Raw genomic sequence first — 16594 nt, forward strand, 5'->3', positions numbered from 1 at the left:
ATTTACTGTGTGTGTTTACCTTCCCGTGGGTGAAAGTGGGCATGTGTGTGGAGGAGAGGACAAGCTCAGGCTTACCTCAGGCGCAGGTGTAAGACTTTCACCTTACTCGGCAGTCTCCTTGTTGTTTTTCCTCTGTGTGGGCCGGATAACTGGTCCAAGAACTCTCCTCCGCTCTCCTCTGAGGAGGGCTGGGATTACAGATGTTCAAACCAGCTCTGTACTTGGCTTTGAAGACTGTGCATTCCAACTCCTCTTCACACTTGTGCGGAGAGCACGTTTACCCACCGAACCTTCTCCTCAGCCCTTTTTAAAAATGTATGCCACTGTGGCTGATTTTATACGGTGCCAGAGACTGAGCAGAGGCCTTTACCACCTGGGCTATATTTCTTTGTGTTTTTTTTTTTTTTTTTTTGTTTCATTTTTGAGACAGAGTCTTAAGGAGTCCAAGGTAGTGTCAAACTTCTATGGAGCCAAAGCTGGTTTTCAACGCCCAGTCCTTCTGTCTCCACCGTCTAGCTGTTGAGGGTATGGTTGTACATTGACCCCTAGTTTGTTTACTACACTGCGTCCCAACAGGCCATTAGCGCTAGTGAATATATAAAACCAGGAGCAAAAAGGTTGAAGGCCAGAGAATAGATCCTTTGGTAGTCAGTTTGTGGTAATCTGGCATCCCCCAACACAGTCTGCATACATTTCCTCGACAAGGATCATCTGAAGCCCAAAGCAAACCGAAATGTGCCCATCCCTACAAGGGGATAGTCTGTAAAATTCGAATGTATGAACACAAATGAAGTTTCGCTGCTTATCCCTTAGGGAGTCTCCAAAGGGATTATACGAGCTCAGAACTTGATCCAAATAAAAAAGGCCCAAGAGTTGCAGACTTCCTTTCTGTCATTTGAACTGTTTCTGCTTAATGTTTCCCGTGCCAATCATCGGAAGCGAGCCCGTTTCTTCTTGCTTCGAAGTTTTGTCTATTTAGTGTGAAATGCTTTGTATTCCTCATTATCTTCATAGAAATTGAGCAATATTTAGCTGAAACCATACTAAACTTATGGTTATACTGAGGACTCCTGTGCAGTCTCCACTCCGTTGAAGCAAGCTGAACAATTTCTTTTTTTTTGTTTTTTGTTGTTTTTTTTTGAGACAGGGTTTCTCTGTATTGTTTTGGAGGCTGTCCTGGAACTCGATCTGTAGACCAGGCTGGCCTCAAACTCACAGAGATCCACCTGCTGGGATTGAAGGCGTATGCCACCAACGCTGGCAAGCTGAACAATTCTAACACCAATCAGAACTGCTTTACTTTTGAGTTATAAGGTGTCGACGTGCTAGCACAATAAATATTTTCAAATTCTCTAGGGGAAGGGAGAAACTTACTCAGCAAGACTCAAAGTGAGACGAGTTTTAGTTGCTGATTACATTATGACCATGTGAAGGGGCCACTCAACATAGAGTGTTATATGTCAATAGTGGAAGGGGTTAATTTTAGACAAGCTCCCGGTACCCATCCGGATGTGTCATTCCACTCCGGATTAGTGGGTGGAGACAGAATACAGGTTAGGGAGTGGAAACTTCCCTCAACAAAACATAAAGCCTAGCTTCCATGGGCCTTGGCATTATGGCGAAGACCTAGAAAGATAAAGTAGCTTCCACAGGCCTTGGTATTATAGGGAAGAGTTAGAAAGATATAGTGAGCCATTTCTCTTGGGAGCCCCTGTTTCTTTCTGGTCCTCCTTCCCCCAGTGCTCCTGGCTTTCCAGTTTCGGAGGGAATTTCACATTTCTACTGGTGTAGGAATGGCTTCATTCCTAAGATCCCCTCCAGGGCCGCGAGTTCCCATCTGACAGTTTGTTTCAAGCCTCGGCCTCTTACTGTCTAGTTCGATGTTCAGCTTCTTCAACAAATGCCCAGACACAGAAAATGTCCTGGCCCATGGCAGGCTCTGACAAAACGAGAAGCTGTTACATTAGCAGGTTATTACATTGCTGTTACATTAGCACACGGGACTAGGACAATGACTGGGCTCTGGGGCATTTCTTCCTAGGGTGCTGCTGTTTCAAGAGAATCTGCTTAGAGGCCCGAAGAATACCAGTTAAAGTGGTGGTGCACAGAGAGCTGTACAGGTTTGGGGGGCAGAAGGCTCCCAGACAGGAGCACAGGGGACATTGCAAGCTCAGCCAGGGCTTTCTCTTCTCAGGAGTCTACATCCACATCCTACCCAGTGCGGACCAGCACTTAATAGCTTAATAAGTAAATGTTTGTGAGAGAAGATCTACATCTCGTACCAGTTGAACCCTTCAAGAAAAGTGTGGCCTCCGACCCCTGCTTCAGGCTCCCTTCCGGGTGATCGTCAACAGCTTCTGGGCCAGATTGATTGGGATTGGTGTGGGGAACTTCCCGGGACAGACAGCTGGAAGGAACTAGAATATTGGACGCGGCCATGTCCCTTGGACTTAGAGCCAGCCGGGAACGCCAGATGCAGAGGGCCCTGGCCCTGCCGGTGCAGCGCCCCGACGCGGCAGGTTGGCGCGGGTGATTCGGATCCCCAGGGCCCGCGCGTGGCGAGTGGCAGCGACAGCGGCAGGGTGGCCCTGTCGCCTCTTCGGATCGGGCCGGTGTTCCCCCGTAGGCCATTAGGGCGGACGTGTCGCGGCGCTCACGGGTCGGGGACCCGCCTTTACTTTGCTCCCCGAGGCCCGCGAGGTCCTCGGTGAGGTCACCGAGGACCAGGCTCCCGGCAGAGGGCTCGGGGCCGCCGCGGTCCCGGACACGCCCCGGACACACTCCCAGCGATTTTTGCACATTTCCCTACCGCCGGGAACCGCCAAGGCACGGGGCGCGGCGTGGGGGAGTTTCTGTGCCTTCGCTGTTTGTTAGGACTTCTTCCCAGGACGGCATTCCCCACCCTTTCCTCTCGAAAGCCTTGCGGTTTCCCTAGAAGACGGAGGAAGAAAGTTGTGAAGTTTGCAGACTTCTCTTTTGCCATCTTTCTCGTCCTGAAACTCTTAAATGCCCCAAAGGGTCTGGCCGAAAGGAGATAACTCCGGGTGGAGAGGAGGGAGCGAGCTGTGCATTCCTTCGCCCTCCCGCCTCCCACCTGGTCTGGCCGCTCCCCTCCCCCCAGCTCCCCCCCGGGCGGGTGCAGCCCCGCGTCCCGCTGCGGCCACGCCGGCAGCGGCAGGGTTAAGCTCAGGAATGTGGCGGCGAGGAATGTGCATGCAGATGAGGCGAGCGCGGGGCGGGGCCGGGGCGGAGCGCATGCTAATCGCACGCAAATGAGGAGGCCAGTCGCCGCCGGGCCGTTGCTCCGCGGAGCTTCCCGGATCCGAGCCCAGACGGCGTCGGCCGGGGCAGCCTGGGCGCCGCGACCCTCGGCGGCCACAGGGGGACGGGGAGGAGGAGGAGGAAGAGGCGGAGGCAGCGGCGGCCAGGAGGAGGAGGAGGAGGAGGAGGAGGAGGAGGAGGGCTCGCTCGCCTGTTCCGACGCAGACATGGTGGACTGATCCCCGGCAGGGCTGAGAGCAGGGATTCCCGAGGCTTCCCCGCGCGTGGCCCGCCGCGCGCCCCGCGCCCCGCACGCCTCTCGCCGGTGCCCGCGTTCCCGCTGCGCCCCGTGCCCGGTCCCTATGGAGGCGCCGCTCGCCGGCGAGGCCGCCGACCATGCCTAGGAGGACCGGGAGCGGGCAGCTGCCGCTACCCCGGGGCTGGGAGGAGGCCAGGGATTACGACGGCAAGGTCTTCTACATCGATCACAACACCAGGAGGACCAGCTGGATCGACCCCCGGGACAGGTGGGAAGCCGGGGCCCCGGCCGGGCGTGGGGAGCCGCCTCGGAAGTGTGGCGGCGGCTGTTGTCTGGGAGACCTGGCGGGCGCGGGGGGCGTGGGGCGTCGCCGGCCCTGCACCCCTGAGGTCTCTGGGGTAGGCGCGGGACCGCCGGCCTAGGCGCGGCTCTATCTATCTGCCCGCCAGGCGCCCCTTCCTGGGCCCCATCGCCCACTGCGTTCCCCACGCCCCTCCGGGACTTGTAGACACTCCCTGCCCCCAAGGGAAGGGCTGGATCAGTGCTTTGGGCTGGCACCCTAAGTCCAGCTAGCTGGTTCAGGGTGAGGGATACTAGAGTCCTCTGTAGACCTCCCGTGCTCTTTAAAGTTGGTCAGATAGATACAGAGAGAGGGCACCTTTCGACCTCTGCAAGGCACTCTGGGCTTGGGGCCTCCCGGAGGCCTAAGTGCACAGTGAGCAGCTAGCCATCTGGGCCACCTGTGGCATCTCTCCAGCCATCCTTGACTCCTGAGCTTTGGCTGCAAGCTTTTGCTAGGGCGTACCCACCCCCCCAAACCATGCCTTAGGTCCCTAACATGGAACGTGGAGAGGGGTCCCACTCCTGGCTGGACCTTTGTAGCTTTGCTCCTCGGATTAAAAACACTGTTCTGGAGTTTTGCTTCTGACTATTACTCCTCACCTGATAACATTGGTCAGATTTTCTTGTTAAGGTGGAATGTTCACTGGGACTGAACCATGCCTACGGGTAGCCTGGACTTGGGCTTAGCCTGATTTTGCACAGGTCTCTCTCAGTAAGAGCGTTTTGTTCCTACCTGGAGATCTGAAGCACACAGGCGTCTACTAAGTTGGGGAGTTGAAGTTTCGTGGAGTGGTCCCAAACGTTCCATCCCTCAACTTTGTTTTTACTCTTAGAATTTCTTAGAATTAAAGTTGTTAGAAGATCATTGTGTGTGGGGGGCGTCACACCTCTGTAAAAAACCTCAGCACTTGGGAGGCGAAAGGAGGAGGATCCGGAGTTCAAGACCATTCTGGGTTATGGGAGACCGTATCTCAAAATAATAATAATAATAACAATAATAAGTTAAGAACACTTTTGCTTGTAGATTTGAAGATTGTCCATTCAAGGAGCTATTCCTTTTTGTTTTGTTGTATATTTCTAGAGTGCCTCATACTGTATGTAGCTCATACAGTATGACTGGCTTAGAACTTATTATGTAACACAGGCTGGTCCCAAACTCACAGCAATCCCCCTGCCTCAGCTCTTTGATGCAGGAACTCCAGGTGCCAGCCACCACGCTGGATTAGTTCCTCATTGTAAACTTAACACGTCCTCAGGGATGCCCGTGTCATTTGCAGTTTTATCACTTCTGAAAAGTCTTACAGGCTCTTTGTGCAATGTGGGTTTTAGTCTTTTCAGGTGCTGTTCTTGCTAAACACCCCCCCCTTCTTAGTTTGAACTGGAAATGCTTTTATACTCGACATTCCCGTCACTCCTTTCCTAGAACTATTATTGTATTTGAAAGCTGTTAAAGAGGAGTTGTAAGAAAGTCCTGAGGAAAGACACCTGTACCCAGGCCCCGCCTCCCCACGGCCCCACTGGCCATTGCTGGCCTGCTGAAAGTTATGATGAGACTCACGCCTTCACAGTCTCTCCAGGCGTATCAGTTGTCATAAACTTCATGCTCCGAGCCTGCGACTTGGGCTGTTGCACTCTGAGACTACTTAACAGATAGTAAGTGCAGTGCGGACGGTCTGCACACAACATCGGTGTGTGAAGCACCTGTCTAAATATTTGACTTTACAGTTGTGCGTGTGGCGGTTCTCTCAGCTCCCGGATACTCGCAGCTTCACATCAGCGGCAGCCTAGGCTGGCACTTTCTAGGCATTTTGCATCCTCTGCCGCCTAGGCTTTCAAATGTATGTCACTTCTTCTCGCGGGCCTACCAGAGAGGGCTATAGGAATATGCAGTGGCTGGGTGAAGCGAATAGAAAGCTAAGTTTATGACTTGGCTTCTCCTTGTCCCTGCTTCTTACACAAGCGAGACATGCCTTTTATCTTAGGCTGGCATGGATGTCAACTACTGTGAATGCTGATTTTAGCAAGTGGGAACCAGGCACTATGTCGGGGACAAACAGCTTTGGCTACGTTGAATTCTCTTTTCCCATTTTCCTTGCAGCTGATAGTTAGGTCTTTAAGTACTTGGGGGTATACATTTGAATCACTAGGAACATTTCCGAGTTTTGGTATGAGAACTTTAAAAGGTAGTCCATGAAGTCAGCCACCGTGACCTGTTTTCCTTTTGTACGACTGAACAACAGTGTGTCTTCCTACAGTGTCAGGACTGATTAGAGAAGATATTTGGAGTAACCACTAACTCTTCATTAATTTTGCTACACAGCAAACATATGGGAAGAGAGATGTTACCCAGGCCAATAGGGAATTCCAGGGTTCTTTTGCATGATCAGATTACAAATCCTGAAAGGAAAAAGAAAAATGACTTGATACCGTGGGCCGCCGGTGGTTTGGATCTTTAACACCACTTAATTGAAGTGGTTGGAATGACTTCCCGTTCATTATTGTTATTTTTATTCCGTTACGAGTGAGAATTTTGCTTTTGATAGTTCATCAGAATTCATCTAGTATTTCTGATTTGACAGAGAATTACGCTGAATGAATGGGAGGAGACTGGGGGATTTTTCAAATTAATTTTTATTTAAATTAAAACCAATCTTATTTTACATACCAATCCGTTCCCTCTCATCCTCCCGTTCCCCCCACCATCCCCCCATCCCATCAACCCCTCATCCACTCCTCAGGGAGGGTGAGGCCTCCCATGGGGGATCATCAAAGTCTGTCACATCATTTGGGGCAGGACTGAGTCCCTCCCCCATGTGTCTAGGCTGAGAGAGTATCCCTCCATAGGGAATGGACTCCCAAAGTCCATTTGTGCACTAGGGATAAATACTGGTTCCACGGCCAGACTGCCCCAAGACCCCCAACTGACACCCATGTTCAGGGGGCCTGTTTTACAGCAATACAGTTTCATTCAAGGAGTACTACAGCCAGAGCGTGGGGACCCAGTCACCCAATGCAGACTTTGCTGGGATTCACTAGACCTCTTACTGCTCTGTCAGTACTAAGTTGGACCACGTTTCCGCATCAACTCTTAAATGTGGATATCACATTCTCATGGGGATATTTTCCAGCTCATGATTAGGACCCAACCAAATAATATATTTGTCTGTTCCATGCGTTTGTAGTGCCCTTGGGGGCCAGAAGAGAGCAACAGGTCCCCCTGGGGTTGGAGTTGCAGATGATTGAGAACTGCCATGTGGATGCTGGTCATTGAACCCTGCCTGGGTTCTCTAGAAGAGCTGCTAATGCCCTTAACTGCAGAACCATCTCTCCAGCCCTCTGCTAACACTTTATCTTAGGGATTGAGTGGCAGTTCAGGGAGACCCTGATAATAGTGGAGACTACATCACATTCACTAGGCTCTGTGAAGGCGATCTTGTTTTATGCTCCCATCAGTTCTCTGAGGTAGGTTTTTCTTATCCCACAATGATAGATGAGGAACCGCAACCAGGGAAGCCAGCACTAGTCAAGTGTGTCATCAGGGTCTGGTACCAGGCAATGTGGTTCTCAACCTGCCTAGTACCTCGATCGATCCTTTAATATAGCTCCTCATGTGGTAGTCACCCCAGCCATAAAATTATTTTCACTTCTACTTCATAACTTTAAATTTGCTACTGTTATGAATTGTAATACAAATACCTGTGTTTTCAGGTGGTCTTAGGTGACCTCTGTGAAAGGGTCATTCTGCCCTCCAAGAGGTCGAGACCCACAGGTTGAGAACCACCGCTCTAGAGCTTGTGCCTGGTTCCTTGGCTTCATGGAGGGTTTCCTTCCTGAAGATGTTACTTTGTGGGTTCTCTCTCCTGTCCCCCTCATATTTTGCTCAACATGAACACTTTTTGACCACCCCAATTGGTATTTATAGTGGACCATAGATCATGGCCAAATGGGCTGGAGTTTTAAAGCAAAAGTACTACATGCAACACAGGGGAAGCTCTGGGAGGGAGTCTATGGCCTCTTGAGTAGAGGGCTGAGTGGGCAGGCATTATAATTTTCGCATATTTCCCATCCTTGTGCTGGATGCTACCCAGAGATGCAATAATTTTGTCCAGTGAGGCTTACAGGTTGCCACACAGAGCAATTTTATGTTAAGACCGATGAACTCTAGTCTGTAGCTTATGCCTAGGGTCAGGTAGAGAGTGAGTTGCAGCTTCGAAGCGAAGAGGGACTTGAGGGAGGGAGGAGTACTCGATCAGAGCATCGCTGATGTCAGAGCAGCCTGTGTCTGTCCACACGCAGTGGGCTCTCCTTTCCTTTCAAATCGCAGTAAGCGATGGACCAGCATTTCTCAGTCTTAGTTCCATATTACCGCCTTATGTGTCCTATGTGTGTGGTAAATGTGAACTGAATGTTGGCCAGGTCAGTTAATGGAAGGCCAAAATCAAAGAGTGTAATTTGAGCTATCTCCTATTTTAGTTTCTTACCGGGCTTTGAAAAAAAAATATACCCTGAGCTACCAACAACCAGAGACAATCAATTTTCCAGTTGGATTAGACATAATGAGAGAACCGAGCTGCTACATCTTGAAGAATAATATAAATATGTGAATTACTTATAAGAGCAGAAAACCCGCCGTCAGCTCCAATAGTCTTAATTGTACTGCCATGGTCATAGTTGCTGGATATTGTCCCTTCCCAGCAGGTTCAGCGTCTGGGCGCCAAGTGATGCTGAGAGTTAGCTGACTGATTATGGTGTTTGAAGTTGTGGAGGGGTTGTAAATTGAGTTTGGTTTTCAATCACTTGAGGAAGTGTTAAACCAAACTATGATGTCTCCTAAGAATCCCCATAGAAATATTTCTAGCTTTCAACACAGTTTGCTACTATGCTTGCCAGAGTGAGCAATTGTTGCTTGTTATATTTGAATGACTAAGGTTTCTTCTGTGACTTTAATGGTCTGCAGTTTGCAGTTTAATTTTGCTGTAAGGTTCAGGACAATAGTTGGTTTTTCAAGAAAGACTGGTATTTATAAACATACTATTTGTTTTGAGTTGCAAATTGCTAAGTTGTCAGCTACAGTCAGCCATTGTGACATGTGGTCTACAAGCAAGTGGTTTTTAACTTTAATGAGAGGAAGCCTGGTTCATTGCGAAGTGTGGAAGCTGCCTGCAGGCCCTGCTCTGTCTTGTAAATGGTATTTGCTTCCTTTTCTTGGTAAAATTCTATAGAAAGTGAGTTTTCTCTGTGTGTGACCGGCTTCATCTTGCTGGTGTGGGAGTTGGTGATACTGTGTATCACCTCATATGCTTTGCTGTAGGGATGAAGTAGAGATTATTCTTGTGGTATGTAGGTAGCTCAACAAGGTTTAGTTTGGTAAGTTACCAAATGCTTGACACCTATCAGATTTATTTTATTATTATTACTGCTACTATTAATGTATTTGTTTTGGAGACGGTCTCTAGCCTAGATGGGCATTCAACTTTCTGTGTAGTTGAGGATGAACTTGAATTTCTGAGCCTCCTGACTCCACATCCAAGCAGAAGACTGAGGATGACAATTTTGTGTATATATGTGGGCATGATGTGCATTTTGTGTGAGTGCACTGCATATGTGTGTGTGTGTGTGTGTGTGCGTGAGAGAGAGAGAGACAGAGAGAGACAGAGAGAGAGACAGAGAGAGACAGAGAACATGTGTATGCGTACACACACAGGAAGGACTAAACTTGATGTTGAGTATTTTCCTCCATTGCTTTTTGCCTTTTTGCCTTATATATTGAATTGGGGTCTCTCACTGAACTCAGAATTCAGCAATTCCAGGTAGTCTAACTAGCCGGCAACTCCTGAGAATCCTGAAGAAGTAGGCTTTAATGCCAGTGAAGGAATGGACTTGCCAGGGAGAGTGAGGGCAAGCAGGCCAAGAGTGGCATGCCCTTCTCCCCTGTCCTTTATATAGGCTGCCATCGAAAGGTGTGGGCCCAGGTTTTAGGGGGAACTTTCCACTTGAAAAGATCTGGGTTTAGGGTGGGTTTTCCCATCCCAAATGATTCAATCAAAAAAAAATCCTTCATTGGTGTACCCAGCTGCGTTGGGTTTTAGTTAATTCCAGATGTAATCAAGTTGACAACCAAGAATAGCCACCATGCCCTGTTTGTGCTTCCCGAGTCCTAGGATTCTGGGTGGTCTCCAAGTCTATCTGCTTTCATGTGGGTTCTGGAAACCCAGCCCCTGGTCCTCACATTTAAACAGCAACTGCTTACCCTCGGAGCAATCTCCCAAGCCCCTTTTATTAATTTATTTTCAGAAATTTAAAATTGTAATCGAGTGACACACACATACACACGAATGCACCTGCACAAGCACACACGGAGTCTTGGATACCACAGCCCCAGTGTGGAGGCCGGAGGACAACACGTGTGCGTAGTTCTCTTCTTCCACTGTGGGAGTGTACCCTGATCACCAGGCCTGGTTCTCTAGCTGTCCCATCGGGCCACTGGACTTTATCTGTGAGTCAGAGCCTCTCTCTAGCTCACAGCTGTTTTGACGTCTTGATTCCTCTGTCTCACCTTCCCTAGTGCTGAGAGCACAGTCCCCACCGCCTTGCCTGGCCTTAGAAAACTTGTAAGAAGAATCGTACGGAGGGATATGGGAAAAGCATCCAACAAAAAAGCGCCAAAATTTAAAGGCACAATATCAGTTCATTGTAGGAGGTATATAGTATTATGTCTTCATATATGGAAATTCTAGATTTTTAAGTATATGTGTGTGTGAGATGCATGCATGTGTGTTTGTGTAGATATGCATGAATTTGTGTGTGTGTGTGTGTGTGTGTGTGTGTGTGTGTGTGTGTGTGTGTGTGTGTGTGTGTGTGTGTGTAGGATAGAAGACAACTTTGGCTGTCATTCCAGAAACACCATCTGCCTCCATTGAGACTGGGTCTCTCCATCTCAGTTGATCTGAAGCTCATCAATTAGGCTGGATGCACTGGTCTCTGAGTCCCAGGGGTCCTCCTGTCTCTGCTTCCTTAGGGCTGAGATTGCAAGTGTATAATACATACAGCATTTTACTCAGTGTGCTCGATAGTTTTTTTTTTTTTTTTTTTTTTTTTTTTTTGGTTTTTCGAGACAGGGTTTCTCTGTGGCTTTGGAGACTGTCCTGGAACTAGCTCTTGTAGACCAGGCTGGTCTCGAACTCACAGAGATCCACCTGCCTCTGCCTCCCAAGTGCTAGGATTAAAGGCGTGTGCCACCAACGCCCGGCGTGCTCGTTAGTTTTGTCAGTTTGACACAAACTACGGTCATCTGAGAGGAGAGAGCCTCAATTAAGACAACGTCTCCATGAGATGGCATTGTAGGCAATCCTGTAGGTCATGTTCTTAATTAGTGATTGATGGGGGAGGACTCAGCCATTGTGGGTGGTACTATCCCTGGGCTGGTGGTCCTGGTTGCTATAAGTAGGCTGAGCAAGCCGTGGGGAGCAAGCCAGTGAGCAGCACTCCTCTGTTGCAGAAGAATTCTCCACACAGACATTCTACTGTGCCAATAAAGCAACCTTGAATCTAGGACGGAGCTGCGCTGGATTAGTCATAAAGTTCTTGGAGGACTTGCAGGGTGGCTAGAGAGGCCAGTTAGAGACCCAGGAGGAGTTGGGGCAGGGAATTTCTGGCACAGGAGGTCCAAAGAATGTGAAGAGAGGACTGGCCAGTTGCTCAGCTTTTTTTGGATTCTTCAGGTCTTTATTTCAATTTCTGACTCCCAAGTTTTTATTAGTACAGAATAAATTAGGTAATAATTTCACCTGGCAGCTACGCCCTTCCATGGCCTCTGTATCAGCTCCTGCCTCCAGGCTCCTGCCCTGCTTAAGCTCCTGTCCTGACTTCCTCTAGAGAAGCTGAATGAGCCCTTCCTCCCCAAGTTTCTCTGGTGTTTCCTCACAGCAGTAGTAACCCTAACCAAGACACATGGGTTTTTGGCCATTGAACTAGGGTCTATTGCTAGCAAGGCAAGTGATTTATTGACTGAGCTAGTCTCCTGGCTCTGGGAAGATTGACTTTCCTATGGCAGATTGGTATTATTTATACCATCACAGCAAGCTGGTGATGAAAATAGTCCCATGTATTAACCTTATTTTACAGAGAGTTGAAACTTGCCATAGTTAAGGGAGTTGCCCAATATACTATATTTTTGTTTTGAGAATGATTTTTTCATATATCGTTAGCCTTGCTTTTAGCAAATAGCTCATAGTTACAAAAGTGTAATAATGAGAATATTTGAGAGCTGGAGAGATGGTTAAGTGGTTAAGGCTACTGACTAATCTTCCAGAGGATCTGGGTTCAAGTCCCAGCACGCACATGGCAGCTCATTACTGTCTATAACTCTTATCCTAGGTGATCTGTGGCCCCCTTCTGGCCTTTGAGAGCGCCGCATGCATGTGCTGCCCAGACTGCAGGCAAAACACTCATACATGTTTTAAAAAAAGTGAGAATGTTTGGAAAGAGAACTACCTGGGCCGTTATAGGCTTTGGGGATTGGTTCTTCGCCTCATAGCTTATGAGGCGTTACAGACGTGTAATCTTCACTGCTCCCGTGTGTGCAGAGCTTTCCTTCGTGGGCCGTGACCTGTGTTGGTTAACAGTTCTGAATGTGAGCTTCCGTAGCAAATGTTGAGCTACCGAGAGTCTTGCTGTAAATTCCCATTTGAAATTCTGCATAACTAATAGACCATGGAGAGTGTGTGTGTGTGTTTGTATTTTATTGATGTTTCTCTGTTATGTAAGAAGGCCGTTTTATTAAGTGGCAGTGACCCTCAATAAAATTTAAAACATGGTAGGCAACTTTTACTGCAGATTTGAAGGACACACAGTTTCATTTAGTGTAAATCTTTGATCCCTCAGTTTCCTTTGCATGTGGTAGTCAATGGAGTTGAGGGCTCAGTTTTTTCCCCCTTGAAACTGTGGGGAGAATGGTTGCACCAAATCTGTGTTGTCACCATACTGGCCAAGGTGAGGTTTGTCTTACACTGCATGCTTTTCTTTTTCCTGATTATCAGGGAATCGGAATTTGGTTGAAACAGTTCTTACACTTCCTTTCCCCTTTGCTACCCTTCGTTTCTGCTGAGTGGTGGAATTTATGACACTTCTTAAGACAGCTAAGAGTGTGAACTGGTGTTTGACTTGGCAGGATGTTTAGTGCCTGGTCTGCTGTAGATACCCAGAACCACTGTGGGTGTCTGACTCAGTCCTCGTCTGCATTCCAGCGCTTTGCCTGTAGGATGTGTGTAGATGCATTCTTGCTGCATTTCCTAATGTCTCACACGGGAGAAGCACACCTGTGTGCCTGCATCACTGACAATTTCATAGACTTCATTCCTGTGCATTGAGGATAGAGACCTGCTCTGCATGTGTGCCCTTCTTTCTGCCCCCCCCCTTAGATTACCTGTTCCCATCGTGTACAGCACTGCAGAGCTCTGGACTCATAAAATGAGATATAAGCATTTCAAGGGCCTTTTCCAAGGTTTTTCCCAGAGGCAACCATTTGCCCCTGCTTAGTTTACCTGGCATGACCCCAGCCATTCACTGACACACCCACACATTCGTCAGATGTGTATTGAAACCACTATTCAGGCCCGTAGATCATGAGGACACAGCATTGACCAAAATAAATAAGGTCTGACTTTCATAGATTTTTATATTCCAGTTTGGGGAGGGCAAAGAAAATAATTTTCCTCATTCTTCACCGTGGCCTTGGTGAAGTAACAGTGGTGTCATTAGGAACTGCTTTGAGCTGGGAGGTTCTAGGAGTGTGGCTATTACACATGAACTAATGGAGATGAGGCTGGGCGTTTGATGTTGGAGTTTCATTAGCCACGGTTTAGTGTGCGCTGGAGAACATTTCCTTCAGCCCCGAAGGTCCTGCTGGGCTGCCTTCTCTCAAACAGATGTGGTTGACGTGTTTAAGACGTGGAAGGCCTTGAGTGGGGCTGAGGCTGAGCGAGAAAGATCTGACCATTTGTGTCTCGTAGAACGTCAAGCTTTTGGAAGTTGGAGGTTTTTAGTTGGACATGGAGAGTGCTGTAATCCCACCTCTCTGGAGGCAGGAGCAGGGTTGTGAGTGAGTTTGAGGCCAGCCTGAGCTACAGGAAGGTTAGTGGTAGAGTGCCGGCCCTTAGGTTCAGTCCCCCAGTATGGGGAAGAAATAGAAGACTCGAGACTCTGTTTTACATGTAAAGACGGCCCAGGCCGTCAAGTGCAGGCCTGGTGACCCAGGACCATGTAGCCACATTTCTAATCCCAGCATTCCCACTGTGAGGTGGGAGCCAGAGACCAGAGAATCACCTCAGGCCACACAGGAACAGAAGCAGGTAGAGCACTGCCTGCCTAGGGAGGAAGGCAGGAACCAACTCCTGCCCTCTGACGGCCACATGTGAGTCATGTGTGTGCATGCCTGAGTGCGCATGCACACACAATACGTAAATAATGAAGGAGACCACTCCTCTCTGGAGAGGGGATCAAAGATGTTACTTTGTGAGCAGCTGTTGGAGCTTGGATTAAAACGATGGCCTTTTCAATGGGAAACAGTGAATGGATTTCTGTTTTCAGGGTAGAAAAAAAAGAACATGCTATGGTTTAGGTGCTTGAAACCCGACAACAGGGAGGATCTAAGCTTTTTTTGAATTACTGTTGGGCAAGGACCAAGAGGGGTGTTGTTGGCTGTACCCGACCGCATTGGAAATCCTGAGTTCTTTTTCAGATGTCTAGGTCTGAGTTCAAGAAGGATACCTAGTGGACATCTGGACACAGGAGCTGATGGCTCAGAACTGAAGACACTGAAGTGATACACAGGGCATTTTAAGCTGTTGACCCTTGAGGCATGGGCCAGTGTGTTTTCAAAGTGTTCTAGCCAGTGGCTTAATTTTTTCCCACTGGGACATATGTAATACTTACGGACACCTACTGTGCTGAAGATGATAACGATGACAGTAATGTTGATAAACAGCATTTACTGAACTTCTCTCATGTTGTCTCAAGCTATGTGAGGGCGGGCACCATGTCTTGTTCACTGTTGTATTTAAATGTCTACCTGCAAGCAAGCTCTTAATTTATTGGGCAAATGAAACCTTTGATAAGCTCATTATCACCCTCTTCTATTGCTCGAATGAGGCTTGAGTTTGTTCTCCATAGACTCGGGGGTGTCTCAGGTCTTCGGGGGCCTCTCTGCAGAAAGGATCAAGATTCTCTAAAGAGGGAACCAGCTTGGTCACACTCCTGTCTGTGCGGCTTCCTGCATCGTGATGTCTACCACAAGGTCTTCTTCACCAGAGCTGGGTAGACGGTGTCTTGACCTTGACCTCAAGACCTTCTTTCTTAAAAATCTTAGCCAACTTTGAATATTTTTGTATTATGAAAGTGAGTTAAGGCCAGGCAGCGGTGGCACACGCCTTTAGTTCCAGCACTTACTTGGGAGGCAGAGGCAGGCAGATCTCTGAGTTGGAGGCCAGCCTGGTCTACAGAGTGTGTTCCGGGACAGCTAGAGAAACCCTGTCTGGAAAACCAGACCAAACCAAACCAAAAGGCGAGTTAATACATCCCCAGTTTAGCATCTGGGAGCTTACAAGTGGCTTGTCTTGAGAACACAAAGCTTTGGAGGGGTGGCAGAACCAGGCTTGTGTGTTGGACTTGGAGGCTGTTCTCTTTGGCCACATGTTGTCTACAAGTTACTCCTGGTACGGCCTTTACCCTCCTGTCTGGGGCTTGGGAGTCTAGCCTCTTTGGAGGACTTAGTCTAAATTTCATCGTTTGAAACTTCCTCGGATCTCAGCTGCACATTATCTCACAGGACCTAAATTGTTCAACTTGATTCTAGCTTCTGAATGTGTGCAGTGTTTGCCACCTCCAGCTGGACTAATGCCTTCCCAGGCGAGTGGGTACGTACCACTTAGTCAAATCATGTGCAGCATTATTTGTTTATGCCCCCTCGGGACACACAGCAAAGATGCCCTGTGGGCATTAGTTGTACAAATTCAGCCTAATTTGATTGTCACTTCTGCCTTATTCCAGTGTCTGTCAGAGGCTGAGATTTGACATGCTGTAAATCCTCTTTATTCCTGTCATCTGGTTCTAAGACCTCTTTGCCCTTGGATTGTGGCCTCCTCCCGACTCCAGCAACCGCTCGCCCCCACCTGGGCCCTCCAAGCTGTGCCCTCCCTGAACTGTCTGTGATGGAGCAGACCTTGCCATAAAGTCAGGGCTGCTTCGGGGCCTTCCTTCCGGTCAAACCTGATGTGATCCTCTGTGGGAGCAAGCCTGGGTCCCACCTCAGATGTGTGGATTACAGACCTTATTGGAATTCCTTTCTACTCTGAGGCTTGTAATTGGTTCTAAATCTTGGGTGGGGCCGGGCGGGGTGGAGTAATGCCAATGCATTGTTAACCTCAGCCATATTATAGTATGCTTTAAATGTCTTAGATTTGGATCCACAAATTTGGATCCACAGATTTGGAGCCTTTATAAATAGCAAGTGACAGACGCTCAGGGTATATGGTGTTTCACTCCATTTGCTTAGCCTATGGGCCTCACCTGGGAGGATCTGTTTAGAAGAGTAATTGAAGAGAAAACACTTGATTTGGGTATTTTCTCTTCCTGTTCCAAACTGTACTTGTTTGGAGTTTGTGGTAATTGACCAACATACCATATATCTGCTTATATTTGGGCATCCAGTGTTCCTAACACTAGTACTGTTTACTT

At 48.3% G+C, this 16594-nt stretch overlaps 1 protein-coding gene across 2 annotated transcripts in view; it reads left to right on the forward strand.

Annotated features, from left to right (window-relative positions):
• Positions 1 to 3468: 3468 nt before the first annotated feature.
• The window catches only part of Wwc2 (WW and C2 domain containing 2), a 154470-nt gene continuing 141344 nt past the window's right edge, over positions 3469 to 16594 (forward strand). The window contains exon 1 of one of the 2 annotated variants that reach the window (XM_005066684.4): positions 3469 to 3788. In XM_005066684.4, coding sequence (XP_005066741.1) covers positions 3658 to 3788 — 131 coding nt within the window. In that variant the 5' untranslated portion in view covers positions 3469 to 3657. The remainder of the gene's footprint in view (positions 3789 to 16594) is intronic. The other variant, XM_040731738.1, reaches the window with a different exon arrangement.

The sequence above is a fragment of the Mesocricetus auratus genome, unplaced genomic scaffold, assembly GCF_017639785.1.
Source record: "Mesocricetus auratus isolate SY011 unplaced genomic scaffold, BCM_Maur_2.0 Super-Scaffold_100026, whole genome shotgun sequence".
Taxonomy (NCBI): Eukaryota; Metazoa; Chordata; class Mammalia; order Rodentia; family Cricetidae; genus Mesocricetus; species Mesocricetus auratus.